Consider the following 13,884-nt stretch of genomic DNA (forward strand, 5'->3'; position numbering starts at 1 on the left):
CCCTCTCAGGCCCTCTGTCCCAGCTGGAATATACCCTGTGTGAACCTGGGCCAATGTCTAGTACAGGTTAGCAAAAACGGCCAGTTATTTTGTGCCCTTCTCTTTGCAATTAATAATGAAGCGTGCTTCCTTGAGGCGTTTCTATTCACTATTCATCACAGGCTTCCAACCCATCTGCCTCCCTGACCTCCCTGCTTTGACAACGTGCCAGCTATGCACTGAGCCCACGGTCATTCGGGCCCGTGCGGTCGGTGCTCCCCAGGGCAGGGAGCCGCTGATTTACAAACGCTTCGCGGCCCCGGCCAACCGAGCGCCCCTCCCCCCGCAGCCGCCTTGTTCTGCTCGGCGCGCCCCCCGGCCCCGCCCCGCCCGAGCCGTCAGAGGAAGCCCTGAATCCCGCGGCTGGGGCGGGGAGGGGCGTGGCCACGGCCTGGTGACGTATCAGCCGCGCGCTGTCTCTCCCGTCCACGCCGGCTGACGTCAGTGCGCGCTCAGGGGGCCCGGAAGCGATGGCGGCGGCTGCGGTGGGGATGGGGCAGCAGTGGGTGCTGGTGGAGATGGTGCAGGCCTTCTATGAGGTAAGCCTTCTCCCCACCCCCGCTCGAGCCGGGTCCGGCATCCCCCCGCCCCGTCCCCACCTCCTTCTGCGGGGCCGCGAGCTCAGCCTGAGGGAGCGGGCCGCTGGTGACACCAGCTCTCGGGGGAGGGGGGTTGTGTCGCGCTGGCGGGCCCTGGCGGGGGGGACCCGATGGCCTTGGTGATTCCAGCAGGAGCCAAGCACCAGGCTGTACTGGCCGCCCAGGGAGCGGGGCAGTGAGTCGGCGCGGCAGGGTATGATAGAGCTGATGATAAGGCAGGGACGGGCAAACGTTTTGGCCTGAGGGCCACATCGGGTTTCCAAAACTGTATGGAGGGCCGGTTGGGGGGGCTGTGCCTCCCCAAACAGCCAGGCGTGGCCCAGCCCCATCCAATGATTTAGCTGGGATTGGTCCTGCTCTGGGCAGGGGGTTGGACTAGATGGCCTCCAGGGTCCCTTCCAACTCCGTTATTTATGATTCTATCCCCCCCCCTCCCCCCGCGCTTCTCGCCCCCGATGGTCCCGTCCCCCCCAGGACCCCTGCCCTATCCACCGCCCCCTGCTCTCTAACTGCCCCCGGCCACCCCATCCAACTCCTCCTTCTTCCTGACTGCCTCCCGGGACCCCTGCCCCCATTCAACCCCCCCTGCCCTCTGACTGCCCCTACCCCTATCCACACCCCCGCCCCAACCACCCCTGCCCTCTATCCAACCTCCCTGCCCCCTTACCGCGCTGCCTGGAGCACCGATGGCTGGCGGCGCTACAGCTGCTCTGCCCCGCTGGAGCCAGCCACACCACCGCGCAGCACAGAGCACCAGGTCAGGCCGGGCTCTGCAGCTGCGCTGCCCCAGGAGCTCGCCACCCAGAGCATTGCACCAGCAGTGCAGTGAGCTGAGGCTGTGGGGGAGGGGCTGGGCAGCAGGGTCCCGCAGGCTGGGCCGTAGTTTGCTGACCTCTGTGATAAGACCACTGGAGCAGGCAGCACTGGTCGCTTCTCGCAGACCTGAGTGGGGCTCAGAGACGAGCAAGGAGAATGACTGAGTGGCCTGGAGAAACTCAGGGTGTGAGGAAATGGGATTGCTGACCTTGCAGAGGAGGGGAGGGGATCACAGTATAGAAAATAACAAATGCAGTAGTGACAGTAGAGCGGGAGTATCTTCCTGTGACTTAATCCAAGTTCAAGGGGATGTTTGGCCAAATTAAAAAGTGGGAAATTTGCAGTTGATAAAAGGACTTAGTTTTTTACATGACCTGTCATTTTGACTGTGGAAGTTGCTGCCATAGGAAGTCATTGAGGCCAAGAATTAAAAAAAAGATTCAAAAAGAGATTAGACATTTATATGACCCCTGGGAATCCATAGTTGTCATAATTTGTTATCAGGTTTTGGAAAGGGTATTAAACCTTATGCATCATGTATGAACCAACTTCCAACTATTAGAGACTAGGATGAGACCTAATATGGGAGGTAGATTACTTCCTGTCTGCTTATTGTGAGGTTCTTGCACCTTTCTCTGAAGCATCAGAGACAGGACGCTGGACTAGATGGACATTGGGTCCGGTCCGGAAGAGCAGTTCCTATATTGGCAGATGCTGTGCATGTTTGTCAAAGTTAAAATATGGTGACATTTGTGTGTCTCAAGGTAAATCTAGTATCCATCTGCGGGGGGCTTCACATTCACCTTGAGAATTTATGCCATGTGCTCGTCATCATTATGAGCCACTTCTGACTTGGAGGCAGTTTGTTCCATATTGTGATGTTATTTCTGTTAAACTCTATGCTATATTTTGGTACACGCTGTTTTTGCCACACTTATTTTCTGAGTCGAAATCTATCATTTTGGTAAGAGAGTGGAGGCAATAAGATGAGACTTTAGTTTACACCTTTAGTACTATTATTGAAAGGCAAAGATTTATGAATTCAAACTCTGAATTTATTTTCCCTTAAGAGGGACTCTATTGTCATTTTATGCTAATGGAGAAATGGGTAATTATTTCCAGATTGTTAGAAACAGGCGTTTCTGTGTTAGAAACAAATTGATGACCTGGTTGCCACTTCATAGGTAAAGGTGTTGCTCTAATCTCTTCTATCCCACATACAATCCAGGTGGTGACCTACTTACGTGTATTGGAATCTTGTTTGAGTTACTTAGCAGGTCAGGCAATGAAAAGTACTGCTCACAGAAGAAGCAGCATCTCTAACCTTAATAAAAGGAGTACTTGTGGCACCTTAGAGATTAACAAATTTATTTGAGCATAAGCTTTCGTGAGCTAGAGCTCACTTCATCGGATGCATTCAGTGGAAAATACAGTGGGGAGATTTATATACATAGAGAACATGAAACAATGGGTGTTACCATACACACTGTAAGGAGAGTGATCACTTAAGGTGAGCTATTACCAGCAGGAAAGCCGGGGGGGGGGAGGGACCTTTTGTAGTGATAATCAAGGTGGGCCATTTCCAGCAGTTGACAAGAACGTCTGAAGAACAGTGGGGGAATAAACATGGGGAAATAGTTTTACTTTGTGTAATGACCCATCCACTCCCAGTCTTTATTCAAGCCTAAGTTAATTGTATCCAGTTTGCAAATTAATTCCAATTCAGCAGTCTCTCGTTGGAGTCTGTTTCTGAAGTCTTTTTGTTGTAATATTGCGACTTTTAGGTCTGTAATCGAGTGACCAGAGAGATTGAAGTGTTCTCCGACTGGTTTATGAACGTTATAATACTTGACATCTGATTTGTGTCCATTTATTCTTTTACGTAGAGACTGTCCGGTTTGACCAATGTACATGGCAGAGGGGCATTGCTGGCACATGATGGCATATATCACATTGGTAGATGTGCAGGTGAATGAGTACTTGTGGCACCTTAGAGTTTAACAAATGAATTTGAGCATAAGCTGTCGAGAGCTGCATCGATGAAGTGAGCTGTAGCTCACGAAAGCTTATGCTCAAATACATTTGTTAGTCTCTAAGGTGCCACGAGTACTCCTGTTCTTTTTGCGGATACAGACTAACACTGCTGCTACTCTGAAACCTGAGAATAAGTTAGCTAATTGTTTAGGTAGTACAACCTGCCCCTTGGCTAGTGGATTTTGGGTTTCATTTGATCACTTTCAGAGCTAATAGGGAGGTTGAGCAGTGAAAGAGTATCTTCAGAATTTTTCTCTTCTCAGTTCCCTGTTTACTAAGACCATGTCTACACTACAGAGGAAATTCGATCTAAGCTACACAGTTTGAGTTACGTGAATAGTGTAACTCAATTGACATCACTTAGGTATACTTACTGCGGGATCCACGCTACATGATGTCGACTGGAGACGCTCTCCCGTCGACTCCCCCACCTCTTCTCGATCTGGTGGAGTACAGGAATTGACAGGAGAGTGATCTGCGGTCAATTTTAGCGGGTCTTCGCTAGACCTGCTAAATCACCTGCCGATGCGTCGCTCACTGCTCGTGGATCCCCCAGTAAGTGTAGTCAGAGAAGGTCGGGGTGCTTGTTGCCTGGGGGGGAAGTAAAAGTGTCAGGAGTCAGCAGTACCCGGAGGGGAGCTGCCTCTGTCTCCTCTTATATAACGCATTCTGCTGTTACTACTATGATCTTGTGGCTGTATCATTCCTGCTACTCTGCCTGTTTGTGCTAACCCAAAAGAAGGAGACCATGAGGTCTCACAATGGTACTATGACAACAAGGCCAGAGAGAGTCACTATCTATACTCTCTTTTATTTCCCTCAAATGATCTAATGTTGAAATTATCTAACTGATGCCACCAGTTCCTCTCCTCTGGTGATCATAGTGGAACAAGGCTTTGATAGCCACTGGATTGTTTAGAGCAAATTCTAGTTTAAATGAGCAATACATTGGGAATTGTACGCTAAAGTTACTAAATTCTGGTGGCTCCGGATGCCTGTCTACTATAGCACTTCTACCATTATTACTAGGGCCCTACCAAATTCCTGGTCCTTTTTGATCAATTTCACAGTCATAGGATTTTAAAAATTGTAAATTTCATGATTTCAGCTATTTAAATCTGAAATTTCAGTGTTGTAATTGTAGGGGTCCTGACCCAAAAAGGAGTTGGGGGTTGCAAGGTTATTGTAGGAAGGGTTGTGGTACTGCTACCCTTACTTCTGCATTGCAGGTGGGTTGCTGCCTTCAGAGCTGAGCAGTTGGAGAGCAACGGGTGCTGGCCTGGAGCCCAGCTCTGAAGGCAGAGCCAGCAGCAGTGCAGAAGTAAGGATGGCATGGTATGGTATTGCCACCCTTACTTCTGCGCTGCTGCCTTCAGAGCTGGGCAGCCGGAGTGTGGCAGCTGTTGACTGAGGGCTCAGCACAGCAGGCAGAAGTGCAGTAGTAAGGGTGGTAATACCATACCATGCCACCCTTACTTCTGTGTTGCTGCTGGCAGAGCGCTGCCTTTAGAGCTTGGTACCTGGCCAACAGCTGCCGCTCTCCAGACGCCCAGCTCTGAAGTCAGCGCAGAAGTAAGGGTGGCAATACTGTGACCCCCCTCCAAAATAACCTTGTAACTCCCTCCCCTGCAACTCCCTTTTGGGTCAGGACCTCCAATTTGAGAAACGCTGGTCTCCCCATGAAATCTGTATAGTATAGGGTAAAAGCACACAAAAGACCAGATTTCATGGTCGGTGACATGTTTTTCATGGCTGTGAATTTGGTAGGGCCCTAGTTATTACTACTGGTGGAACTGAACAGGAGTGTTGTAAGTTAAGTATGGAGCTGTAAACTCTTCTCCAAAACGTCTCCCACTCTTCTGCTAACATGTGACCTCAGGGAAATTTGTGCCTTAGTTTTCATGTTGGTTAAAGGAAAAGTGCTCTTCAGATGCCAACTTCTGTCATCACGTGAAATGATGTGTTGCATATGTCCTTATTACCACGTTTATGGTGGCTATCGAAATATCTGTATTGGTAATTACTACTTTTGTTTCTCAGTGCATTTGCATTCTACTTCCTCCATTTCTGTAGGCCCTATACTAACAAAATACTAAACTGCAAAATACTAAACTGTTTTTGGAAATAGCTTCGCACAGTTTTATTCCTATATGGAGTGGGTAGAAGGGTGTCTCTATCAGGTTCTTGAAAAATAACTGATGTCCATTTTGTATACTGGACCCTTGTTAAAATAGAATAGAACATAAGAACAGCCATACTGGGTCAGACCACAGGTCCATCTAGCCCAGTATCCTGTCTTCTGACAGTGGCCAAGGCTAGGTGCTTCAGAGGGAATAAACAGAACATGTCATCATCAAGTGATCCATCCCCTGTCGCCCATTCCCAGCTTCTGGCAAACAGAGGCTATGGACGCCATCCCTGCCCATCCTGGCTAATAACCATTGATGGATCTATCCTCCATGAATTTATCTAGATCCTTTTTTTAACCCTATTATAGTCTTGGCCTTCACAACATCAGCTAAACATAGCTAAATGCATGTTCTGAAAGAGCTATCAAGTGTTGATATGTTTTAGAATTAGGTTTATGTCTAGCATGAACTTGTTCCTTACGTGGGCAGGGTTTAGCCTTATGCAGTTTCTATTAATTCGGCTGCAGATTTAATCAAATGTAGTCTGTCTAGCAGTGATTCTGTGTAACTTTTTAAGTATGAATTTAATGCAGTTAAAAGTGACCCCGAGTCAATAAAGTATGCAATTCACTTCCATACAAACTCCTTATCCACATCTTTGCTAGAGTAATTTAGGCTAACCTGCAGTGTATTCGCTAATCTTCCCATGCACCTTTCTAGAACTGAAACTGCCTAACATATCAACTATGAGAGCAGTTTATTATGTCTTCTGCTAACACATACCTGTTCACTTTAGCACTCAGTAGGCAGGATCTGCAAAGCCATGAACTTTCATAAAAATGCTTTTTTTTTTTTTTTTCTTCTTTTAAATAAAGGAGGTATGTATGAACAGTTCTAGTTGATGCAAGACAACTTTGTTTCTTTTAGAAATCTAATAATGGAAAGAAAAAATACCAGCTGATTAAAACTTATATGGACTTTTTTATTTATTTATTTATTTTAATTTCTAGGCTCCTGCTTACCATCTTATTTTGGAAGGAATTCTAATACTGTGGATAATCAGACTTCTTTTCTCTAAAACCTATAAACTTCAAGAACGATCTGACCTCACACCTAAGGTATATTGTAATAACATTCTTCTCAATGTGCAGATTTTTTCCTTATAGCAACAATTTATAATACTAATACATTTGTCTGTTGTGACACTCAGAGTGTGGTGTGGTCACCACACAAATTGAAACCACTGTGATAAGGTGATATTTCTAGTGACTCCAAAATGGAGTAAGAGATCTTTCAATATGTGTTTTGTTTTTGGGCAGGAAAAATGATTGATCATAAATATTACACCAATTAGAGGAAAACTTAATTTTTAGAAAGTTACAAATCAGAAATTTGAAGGAATTGGATTAATTAAATTTCTAGAGAGTTGAAATTGGTATCAGCTCTACTTTTGAATGGATTTGTTTTAACAATGGAAACTTCAGGTGGTAGTTGTTTTTTTTTTTTTTTAAATCTGTTGGAGAAATTGAAATTCATGCTGAATTTTGTTGTCCTGGAAAGCAATTGCTAAATCATCAATCGGGAAATAGAATGTCAGCATAAAATACTGCACTTAATGCTTCAGATATTAGCAAGTCTAAGAAAGGATTGAGAACTTTTATACATCTGGGGGGATAAAATTCTGTTAAACTTTTAAACTTATTCCTGCAAACTGTTGTACTCTTGTTTAACTCTAGAAGTCCCATTGACTCCAGTTGCACTACACATGTAAGTTAAGCATGTGTAAGTATCAGAATTAAACATCAGTACTTCATTTTTCTCTTTCTTGATTCTCCTACTTCACCTCATACTCAGAGCCATTATATTCTAAAAAGTAGTGATGATGGTGGGGAGCCCCCCATTACTTCCTCTGTACTGGTATCTAGTAGTCAATAAGGGGCTGAGAGGCCTTAGTGGATCTGCTTAGGCTAGAAGTATTGCCACCAGCAGGCTATCATACTGCAGGTCATGGGTTCCTGAGATTTTTAACCAATATAATTGTATGTTATAATTTTAAATATTCACCTTCTGTCCACCAGTATGACACTGCCTTTACTCTTCAGGCATCATCTCCCAGGTCTCTTTATGTGATAATGGTGAATATGGATATTGCTGGACAATGCTGCACAGCAATAAACTGTATTGACAGTTTGATAGAGAACAGAGAGATCAGTATTAAAACTACAATATTTAGTTAAAAAAAACCGGTAGCATGTCACCCTCAACATGCTAGGCTAGCAGCATTAACACTAGCTAAATACTTGATGGAACTTAATGAGAATTCTTAACCCTTGCAGACTGCTTAAGAAATGGGGATGGGGGAGAAGAAATCTAATGCATGTGCTATAATTACATTCATGAGCACATGAGCTTTCAATCTCAGTAGTAGCCAAGCACACATTCTAACATGATTGTAGCTATTTCTAAATATTAAACAAATATTTAGACTTAATGTTGTTGCACACATTCATGTCACTTTATTTCCTTTCAAACATATGGCCATTGGGCATAGTTCCAATAAGAAATACAACATGTAAAAGATCAAATGTTTTATCTAAACACTTTCTTAAAACAATTTTAAGAAAATCTCTTCTGAAACATAGGGCCTTTTATATTTTGATCCTCTTCAAATATGTCACAGTTCAAAAACAAAATCATTCATCTAAATAAAAGGAAAATATTGAAACCACAACAGAATAAACTTACAGTTGTGTACACTTCCCTTTCCTATTTCTAATCTTTTTTGTCATTTAGACTTTGAAATTTTTTCTTTAAATATAAGTATGAGTTTTCTGCATCAGAATCTTCAAACAAAAATTGAAGTTACTAAAATAATGGATTTTCTTAAAGTAATCCTGTAATAAGTATCAGTAAGTAGGTCATATAGTTTTTAAATATTCCATTAGCCTTACAGTTTATATTGACATTTAATTACAATATTGATGTGAAAATCCAATATCATAAAGCTTTTTTGCATTTGTGAATAGATCATCAGGAGTGTCTGGCCTTCTTTGTCTTTTTGCAAGGATAGGTAGCATGTTATACCTGGTAAATAACTCTTAGGAAATGTTACTCTTCAACAGTGTTAAGGGAGGTGTTACATTTTAGAGCTCATGGTCATAGTGACTGCTGACATTTTAAACGTTGTTGTGTAGCTGGGCTAGACAGAGTGGTACTTAAAATGTCAGAAGTCTTCCTGGAGCCTTTTCTACACTGGTGCTAAGAACAATAATAGGATATATTGGCAATATCAATCCTAGTGTAAATGTAAGTTTAGTTAATTGCCCATATCCTATGTATGGGGCTCATTCAGTGCAACAGAATTACTTAAATTATAAAACCAAAGAGTGGAGGTTGTCAGTGGTAGTCACAGTATCTAAAAATTTAGTTAGTCTTTTAAAATAAGTTAAAAGTAGTTTCAAACTTAACATCCCTTTAATAGCTAATGCTCATATCATAGCCCTACTTAGTGTCAGTGTGGTTCAGGGGCTAGAGAGCATAGGAATAGGTGGAACTAAGGAACTCCTGAAATCTAATGTTGGCTCTGACTCTGATTCACTATGTATCCTTGGGCAAGTGACATAACCTCTGTTACTCCATCTGAAAAATGGACAGGAACAATTGCCTACCTTGCATGTGTTGCAGGATTAGTAGTTATGACATGCTATGCTATGCAATATTACCCAATGTGCAGATTGCGATAAATTGATTAGTAATTGTTACTTCTGTTGTGTCACTTCACTTAGCATTCTAATGCAAGAGCTGTTTGCTTAAATAGTGCTATAGAATGGTTGAGGACGGGAAGTGAGGAATACTGTATCCAATATTAAATTAGAGGGTGATTTTGCTAGTTGGTAATCAGAAATTGCCTTAGCTAAAATTTTGACCAGGACACAGAGTCAACACCTCTTCCTTTACAAAACATGCCATGAGATCTTTAATTCAAAGTCACCTTGAGCAGTGCAGAGCCCCTCTGTATAGTATATGGGGGTAATAGTTCAACATTGACTTGGAAGGGTGCCACATGTTGATATAGTTCTTTTGGCTAGAACTATACCCATCTGCTTATCATACCATAATCTGCTATAATGGAAATCATATTTGAAAGATACTAAACATTGGGTACTTTGACTTCTGATCCTTTCAGGAAAAGGAAGAATTGATTGAAGAGTGGCAACCAGAACCTCTTGTTCCTCCTGTATCAAAAGATCATCCAGCTCTCAACTACAAAATTGTTTCAGGGTAAATTTAGCACAAAATAGTCTTATGTTCAACTTCAATATAAATCTCTTTTCAAATTTCTCTGTTTTTAAACATATGAGGATTTTAATGTTCCTGGAATATCTTTGCGAGTGAGTTGCATATTAGGATTACAGGACTGGGTTTGTCACTGATGCTAAAGCCTCCTATCAAAGTTCATTATATCTTTGTCGAAACAGAATTAAATTCTGAGGAGATACGATAGTATAGAGAATCTGATTCTTTTATTCATTACCTATAGTAAACTATTAAGTAATTGGGCTTCATCTTGGTATCTTATTCAGGATCTTTTTCTGTTTGATGATTAATAACCAAAATGAAGCAAGTTTTGTAAAGGTATAGGCCTAAATCTCCAAAAGCAACTAGTGTTTTTGGGTTTCCAACTGGAGGGACCTGATTTTTGAGAGGATTGGCACTTTCGTAAATTACACTACTTTAAGGTTTCTCAAGCCGGGCTCTCAAAAGTGGAGTCATTTGAAATCTTGGCTATAACATCTTAGGGCTTGTCTACAAATTTGAAATGGGACTACACCAATGAGCACTAGCCAATTAGCGTGTGACACCCTGGTGTGGACTAATGCACTGTGTAGACAGAAAAGCTCTCAGAAGAGTGATACTGATCCACAATTCCCATACATGTTGCAACACAGATGCATTTCAAACATAAGTACACTTCTAGAGTGTACATCATAGTACTGCAGGAATGGTACATTTTTTGTTTTAACTTTTATGTTGGTAGCATTTAAAAATAAAAGTATATTTTAGTGCTCATGAAAGATGCCAGGTTAACAACACTAGTAATTTTAAAATCTTCCACTCACGAAACAAGTGTGGCACAAGCAGCACAGTGATTGCCAGGCTAGCATGCTAAAGCAATGTGCCTCTGCCTTGTCAAAGAGGAAGCAACTCTGCTTTAAAAAAAAAATAAAATAAAATAAAATAAAAAAAAAAAATGGGGGCCAAGTTTAATTGTGGCTTCTATGATGTGGATATTTTTGGTCACTTTTTCCCTGTCCAGAGCTGTTTTCAAAGATGTTGGGAAAGGGTGTGGGGAAACACCCACTGAGACATTTTGATTATGGGATGAAGGAAAATATTCAGTGTTTGAAAATCTTTCATTTGAGTTAAAAAAATGCCCAGATAAACTATTCAAAGCCTTTCAGGGCTGCTACACTTAATAGTTAGGGGATGAGGAGGAAGAATCCTGGCACCTTGCTGGTAACACTAAGACCACCAACTAGCTACCTTCCCATGGGCCATTGAACAGCCATTGGATTGTAACTTGGGCTGTCAGCCTAGTTCATGTCTTAGAATTAATATACAAGTGAAAATTTCCATATCCTATTGGCAGTTCAAGAGCCATCTTGTTCCCTGCTAAATTAGTGTTTCAGGTATCCTGTTGACAGTAACCACAGTCTTCCTTCAGTGATTTTGTTGTTAATCTTCCACAAAAGTGCCTGTAATGCATCTCTTAATTATAATGGTATGTGGTGGGGGTTCTTTATTGCCATATTTAATACAGCTTGTGGATTTGAAGCATATGTAGCTGACAGCACCTTAAGAAGTATGAAATATTGTCTGCTAAAAGTAGAATGAAAACTCTTGATTTATTCTAACCTACAAAGGAGAATAATACCTCCACCATAATGTGTAAGACCGTTCTATACCTCATGTTCAGTTCGCTTACATAGATTCTTGTCTGACCTAAACAGATGAATTTGTTACTTAACCAAAAGTTCCAGCAGCTAATGTTGTTAATGGTGGCAAAACCAGCAATGCAGAGCATTTTCCTAACAAAGAGCAACCAATTTTAAGTTAATTACTGTTAAAAGACCACTCGAAGAGCATCTATGTTGAATTAACTGATTCATGAAATATAATAGCCTATGCTTTTTAGGGAAACTATCTGCAAGATAGCCTATTTAGATAGGATCATATTGAATTCTCATTCAGCAAATATGCACCTTAATGTTTAAGGGAAAAATAATGAAATGTTGGAAACGTAAATGCTAAAAATGAAGTGTATTCCTGAAACAACAAAATCCCCAAAAAACTTTCTAGACATTAGTACTTGTTCTATGCTAACTTTAATAAAACGTTATTACTTGTTTTCTTATAACTTTTGATATATCTTTGTGTTTTATGTTGAAGATGAAATTCAATGTTTGCCTCTGTCTGCAACTCCCGATATCAGTGAAAGCCCCAAGCACAGATTTGGAGTCTTAGGACCCCAAAAGACATTATCCAATCAATACACATGTAGATTCCATGAACATCACTTGGAATTCTTTGAGTGGCCCACATTCTTAGTTTATATATAAACAACTAGTGGTCCCATAGGTGATATTGTAGGAACTGTGGAGCATAAAAAAACACTAATGCTTTAAGACAGGTTTCAGAGTAACAGCCGTGTTAGTCTGTATTCGCAAAAAGAAAAGGAGTACTTGTGGCACCTTAGAGACTAACCAATTTATTTGAGCATAAGCTTTCGTGAGCTACAGCTCACTTCATCGGATGCATACTGTGGAAAGTGTAGAAGATCTTTTTATATACACACAAAGCATGAAAAAATATCTCCTCCTACCCCACTCTCCTGCTGGTAATAGCTTATCTAAAGTGACCACTCTCCTTACAATGTGTATGATAATCAAGGTGGGCCATTTCCAGCACAAATCCAGGGTTTAACAAGAACGTCTGGGGGGGAGAGGGGTAGGAAAAAACAAGGGGAAATAGGTTACACTTTCCACAGTATGCATCCGATGAAGTGAGCTGTAGCTCATGAAAGCTTATGCTCAAATAAATTGGTTAGTCTCTAAGGTGCCACCAGTACTCCTTTTCTTAATGCTTTAAGGCTGCTCCACATTCACAAAGAAGCGTGGGAAGTTTTCATCTTGTAGCACCTGCTATAACTGAGGTTGCAAAGTAGTTTACAGAATTCAGTATCTTGTTTCCATATGCTTATAACTTTCCAGTGCAATTGCATTTGGACTGAAGTTTTCCATGTTTGGTCTTTGCCCAAGGATAATGCTTCTTTAGAAGCTTGAACAAAATCTTATCAATCTGAAATGAGAGGGGAATCTGACCATACCTTCCTTAAGTAGGGCTACAGTTTTGAGACTCTCCATGGCAAGCTCTCAGTGAACACTTTGTGTCTTTACTGGGCCTGAGGGGTTGGGGAATGATGGGGAATTATTTTAATTACCAAAGTTAATAGCGTTTAAAAAATTGCATCTGGGAATGTACTGATCATGGCAATAAGCAGCCCTGAACTTGCAAAAACATATGTACATGAGAACTCCTTTGACCTCAACGGGACTACTAACCTGTCTGGTTACTTGTGGGCATGTTTAAATGGCCAGGACCTTAGAGATGCATTTCAGAAGGACATACAGCGAGTTAATTGAACACTTTTCAAAACTGTTTTGCTGATTTTTCTCATTAGTTTGATCTTCGGAATTAACAAGTTTGAAGAAAACTGAATCCATGTTTTTTCAAAGTTATGAACCCTTGTGTGCAGTAAGCTGAAACATTTCTTACAATTTGTAGTGAATTCAAATTTAGCCTCTTTCTGTTTGTAGTTTGTTCAACTTAAAACTTTCTCCAAACTTAACTCATTCAAAATGTATTAAAAATTGTTTGGTGAATTAGGGTCAGAAAACAGTTTTGAAACAACTGTCTGAGGATGTTTGATATTTGAGCGGCCTTGGTCGGTTTTGATTGTGTGTGTGTGTGTATATATAGGTCACATAATATTGTTTGTTCCCTGCTTAGACAAGCTTGGAGAAATGGTTTTTGTATTCAATCATTACATTAGTACTTTACTTCCTGTTACTTTGTTATTAAACGAAACTTTAATGTTGAGTTAGTAGTGTCTTTAGCATTTCTAATCACTGTTAGAAAGTATAGAACACCGAGGTCTGATTAATCTGTAGGTTAGACATTAGGGGTTTCTGGCCTGATGCCTAAAT

The 13,884-nt window shown here is 41.5% G+C and overlaps 1 protein-coding gene across 3 annotated transcripts in view; it reads left to right on the forward strand.

The window, feature by feature from the left end:
• Window positions 1-362: 362 nt before the first annotated feature.
• The window catches only part of SPTLC1 (serine palmitoyltransferase long chain base subunit 1), a 51,095-nt gene continuing 37,573 nt past the window's right edge, over window positions 363-13,884 (forward strand). The window contains exons 1-3 of one of the 3 annotated variants that reach the window (XM_037901663.2): window positions 363-578; window positions 6,628-6,735; window positions 9,804-9,898. In XM_037901663.2, the coding sequence (XP_037757591.1) occupies window positions 510-578; window positions 6,628-6,735; window positions 9,804-9,898 (272 nt within the window). In that variant the 5' untranslated portion in view covers window positions 363-509. Of the gene's footprint in view, window positions 579-6,627; window positions 6,736-9,803; window positions 9,899-13,884 lie in introns of those variants that run through there. The other 2 variants (XM_043546881.1, XM_043546882.1) reach the window with 2 other exon arrangements.

Source organism: Chelonia mydas, chromosome 5 (genome assembly GCF_015237465.2).
Source record: "Chelonia mydas isolate rCheMyd1 chromosome 5, rCheMyd1.pri.v2, whole genome shotgun sequence".
NCBI lineage: Eukaryota > Metazoa > Chordata > Testudines > Cheloniidae > Chelonia > Chelonia mydas.